Below are 4,786 nucleotides of genomic sequence, written 5' to 3' on the forward strand. Positions count from 1 at the left end.
GAGATTTTGAATACAGTGACTGCATTTAAAAAGCATACAATATAGAGACATTATACACATTGCAGTATGTTTTACATATATTCTCTGTGTGAGTTTATTTTTTCACAGATGGAATGAGCTTTCAAATTTTCTGGAGTCACAAGCGACCCTTTTATCCAGTCCATCAGTATTTTTTACTTTATGCTGCTCAGACCCTTCCTATTCTATCCCAAGTAAGATTAATTGGAGAAATAGCTACAGGCCTTAAAATCAAAGTTTACAGCATTTTCAACTCACTGCACACACTGATTTTCACACAGCGTTGTGTTTTCCCCCGTGTCTCTCTTTCCTCCCTCTCTGATAAGCTTGCGCTTCACTCCACCATGCCCAATATAGGAATAAGAGCAGGGCAATGTTTCTATTCCTGTCTTTGCCACTGACTCACTGTATAGTTTCTTAAGCATTTGCATCTTGCAGTTGGATCCTCTGGTATCTAAGAAGACGAATGTGTCTGTTGATGTTTTCTTTAGAATAAGAGCTTTCATAATGTCTCCCTCTGTGTGGATTCTCTTGTGTTCCATAAGGGTTGAGTCTGCACCGTAACCTTCTGATCGGTGAAGATATTAGTAGGGGTTCTGACTTCTACCCAGATACCTACTTTAATTACAACTGTAGGAAATTAATTTTTTGAGACATCTACCTCTCAGTCAGATTTTACTTCAGCCAAAAGGCTTAAAATTTGGAGGTAGGGCACTCGCATAAAAACATATGCACGCAAAACAGCATGATCATGTACACTTCCCTTTATAATGCATGCTAAAAAAGAGCTGGAGATATTTGTAAAGCATAATGAGATCCTGGGAAATGGAGATACACAGAGACACTAAAAACAATTGTTTTTATGAGAATAATGCTAGGTAGCTTCTGCTACAGAGCCCTGTAGCACTACTATCTGCTGAATATGCAAAAGCATTGCTCTTTCCTTTCCAGTGCTATATTGCCGTAATTCCATCTACTGTCCCATTTACAATTCTTCACAAATATATTCTGTTCTTCAGGGTCATTTTATTGATTGTTAAATAAGAGTAAATGTATTGAGTCAAATTAGTAAGTGTGTAGATATTGTTACAAACTAAGATTTAGTCCTTAGTGTTGGAATGAAAATCAGAGACCTACTGTGGTTTGCAGATGTTGGCAAAATCCATGTACGTGGAACTACAGATGGTTCCAAGTAAGACAAGGTGTGGAGCTGGCGCTTATCCTACAGCTTGTGTTACTTTGACAGCTACTACTGTTTTAACAAACTATATATTTTATCAGAGAAGATTGTAGATAAATTGTTTGAATTATGAGTTAGTCTTATAGACAAACACATTAACAAGAAATGTATTCCAATTTTCAGTGTCACAGCAGGAATAACGCAGTGGGCTGCATTATGAAGACTGTGGTCTCCAAGGCACAAAGCAACTAGGATCTTAAAAAACATGACCAAATGTTAACAATCTGTTATGAACTGGTACAATCCAGCTAGTTTATCTAAAATATGCTGATTTTTACAGGCTAAGATGCTGGCTTTGCTGTTTGAAATTTGTTTAAAAAATTTCCAGTCTCTTCTAATTACCGAGAATACCAGAACAGTACAATGGAAATCAGATACTTACTGGCTTGAAAATTATTCGAATTGGCACTAGTGGATGAAGCAGTTTTAATTAGGAGGCAAAAAGAAAATATAAAATACCTCATCTAAAAAGAAATACCTGCCTGCCATGTTAATTAATTACATGACTTAATAATTTCTATTCACATCCTCTTTTTTTACTCATGACAGGATTACTGCATAAATTCTTCCAAAATAAAGGATTATACCCTATTTGCATTAGCATACTTTATTGAAAGTAAGCTGTAAATATATGCAAGGCATTTGTATCATAACATGTATATTATTATAACAGCAAACGGAAGACTGTTAAAATACATCAGAAAACACCTTTGGCTGAAAAATAAAGAGGCAGGTTTTGGGTGCTTGTGTCTGAGGAAACGCATGACCAACCTTCTGCCAAAATGCAACAAATCCAAACCAGAGATGTCTTAGGTGTCTATGCTTTTGGTTTCTTTACATACGATTTCAATTCAAAACAAAAAATAAATAGAAAAATACTGTTTTGGTGGCAACACAGCTTCTAATACCCAGATCTGAGAGCATTCCCAGTGTAAACAGACGCGAATGCTATCCTGCTCTTTAAGACACCTGAAATTTGAGTGTGGTCTCCAGAAGCAGGAGATACTTGGAAAGCGCCGGATCCTCGTCCCTGACACTTACGCAAGCACACACGGAAGACTGAAAAAGGGCTCTTCCCAGGGCGATGCTGTGGGGAAACCTCGCTCCGTGCAGTGACGAAGGTCGCTTGATCCTGGGGACTTTCCACGCCATTCCCCACCCGGCCGCCGGCTCCCTCTGGACGCGGCGCCCCCGGCTGCGCCCGGACCGCAGCGGCCGGCGGGCGGCACACGGAGGCCGCTGAAAGTTGCCGCTCGCCCGTCCCCGCGCTCGGGGCAGAGCCGCGGTCCCCCCGCACGGCGCGGCTCCGCGGCGGGACGCCCCCTTCCTCCGGAGGAGCCGCGGCGAAGGCGGGCGGCCCCGGCAGCCGGCGCGGTGAGTAGCCCCGCGGCAGCCCGCCCCGCCGCCCGCCGCCGCCGCGGGGGAAACTGAGGCAGGCGGCGGGGGCGGCCGACAGAGATGCTCCCGCGGGCGGCCGCCCTGCCAGCCCCGGACGGCGCCGGCTGCCAGGGGTCCCGCCGCCCCCCCGGGGGGCGTCCCGCCGGCAGGAGCGGCCGCGGGGGCCCGGGGGAGCGGGGCCGCCCCTCCCCGCCGGGGAGCGACGCCGGCGCTGCCCCGCGGGCGGAGCCGCGGCGGGCGGGGGAGCGGCCCTGATGGGGACCGCGGCGGCGGGGGGCGACCCGCGGGCGCTGCGGGCCCTCACCGGGTGCCTGCTGGGCGCCCTGGTGCTGAGCACGCTGGTGGGCAACGCGCTGGTCTGCCTGGCCGTCCTGCGCTTCCGCCACCTGCGCGCCAAGGTCACCAACTGGTTCGTGCTGTCGCTGGCCGTCTCGGACCTCTGCGTGGCCCTCCTGGTGATGCCCTGGAAGGCGGTCACCGAGGTGGCCGGTGGCTCCTGGCTCTTCGGCAGCCGCTTTTGTGACACCTGGGTGGCCTTCGACATCATGTGCTCCACCGCCTCCATCCTCCACCTCTGCATCATCAGCCTGGACCGCTACTGGGCCATCGCCAGCCCCTTTCGCTATGAGCGCAGGATGACGCAGCGCCTTGCCTGCGCCATGATAGCCGTGGCCTGGGCCCTCTCCATCCTCATCTCCTTCGTCCCAGTGCAGCTGCACTGGCATAAAGCCAAGGACATGAGATATCCAGGCTCCTGGCTGCCTGGGACGCCCCGCTGTGATGTCAGCTTGAACCGCACTTATGCCATCACCTCCTCCCTTGTCAGCTTCTACATTCCCGTGGCCATCATGATCATCACCTATACCAGGATCTACCGGATTGCCCAGGCCCAGATCTGCCGCATCACCACCCTCGAGCGAGCAGGGGGGCAGTGGCCGGCTCACGGCAAGGAGCCCACCTCCTCCTTGCGGAGTTCCCTGCGCAAGGAGACCAAGGTGCTGCAGACCCTCTCTATCATAATGGGAGTCTTCGTTTGCTGCTGGCTGCCCTTCTTCCTGCTCAACTGTCTGCTGCCTTTCTGCCAGCCTGAGCTGGAGAGTGACCATGAAGGACAGTCACCCTGTGTTGGCCAAACCACCTTCAACGTATTTGTGTGGTTTGGCTGGGCCAACTCCTCAGTGAATCCAGTGATCTATGCTTTCAATGCAGACTTCAGGCGGGCTTTCAGCAACCTGCTGGGCTGCCGGTGCTTCTGCTGCAGCACACCCAAATCCACTGTGGAGAGGGTCAACTTCAGCAATGAGCTGGTTTCCTATCACCATGACACCACCTGCCAGAAGGAAGGACCTGCCTCATCGTCAGTACCCGTCCCTGCCGTCACTGCCTGGGTGCAGCCCGTACCCCATGCCGTAAGCCTTCAGGGGGAGGACAGCAGTGAGGAGATGGCTATGGAGAAGAGGCCTGTGACTTCTCAGACACAGGCTGCCCCTGGCAGCAGCCCCAAGAGTCGTCAGGTGCCAGCCATTTTGCAATTGGATTGCAAGGCAGAGCTATCCCTGGAAACTACTACCCGCTGTGCTGGGCTTGGTTGGTGTGAGGGACCCCATCGCCCTGTTCCAGAGGGATAAGTGATTGTGCGTTCCTCACACACACAGCCATCCCACGGGGAGAGTTCGCTCTGCTCCACGTAAGCTACGCCCGTCCCCCAGCAAACAAAGTCCCACCCCAGAGGGATGGGGACCTGCTGCTCTTACGCCAGAGGGGTGACGGGCATATGAAGTCCATTCCAAAAGCATATAGCAGCTGCCTATTAACCTCTTTCCACAGCCATCTTCACCCCTTACTTGCTTTCACAGCCAGTAGACATTTCCCATGCATTTCTTCACCCCCACGCTTCAATCAAACTTGTGATACTTATTAAGAATAGTGAGATAATTAGATCAAAATAAAAACAACCCATAGTTTGCGACTCTATAATATAATCTTACATAGATAAGTTAATCTTAGATTCAGCTTCATTGCTAAAACCCATTTCCTCCTCTCATGGTTTCACATCATACAGGTGCGTAGTTCTGGTCTTAAAGGTTTGTGTTTGGTTTTACTTCTGTGTTTATTTCAAAGCTGCCTGTC

At 50.2% G+C, this 4,786-nt stretch overlaps 1 protein-coding gene across 1 annotated transcript; it reads left to right on the forward strand.

Moving 5' to 3' along the window:
• Positions 1–2,910: 2,910 nt before the first annotated feature.
• Positions 2,911–4,284, forward strand: LOC309588791 (D(1)-like dopamine receptor; the record flags this gene model as incomplete). The annotated part of the gene is made up of 1 exon (XM_082308469.1): positions 2,911–4,284. One exon carries the CDS (start codon positions 2,911–2,913, stop codon positions 4,282–4,284), a length of 1,374 nt encoding a protein of 457 aa, XP_082164595.1.
• Between the last annotated feature and the right edge of the window lie 502 nt (positions 4,285–4,786).

Source organism: Platalea leucorodia, assembly GCF_965183815.1.
Source record: "Platalea leucorodia genome assembly, chromosome: 4".
In the NCBI taxonomy this organism is placed as follows: domain Eukaryota; kingdom Metazoa; phylum Chordata; class Aves; order Pelecaniformes; family Threskiornithidae; genus Platalea; species Platalea leucorodia.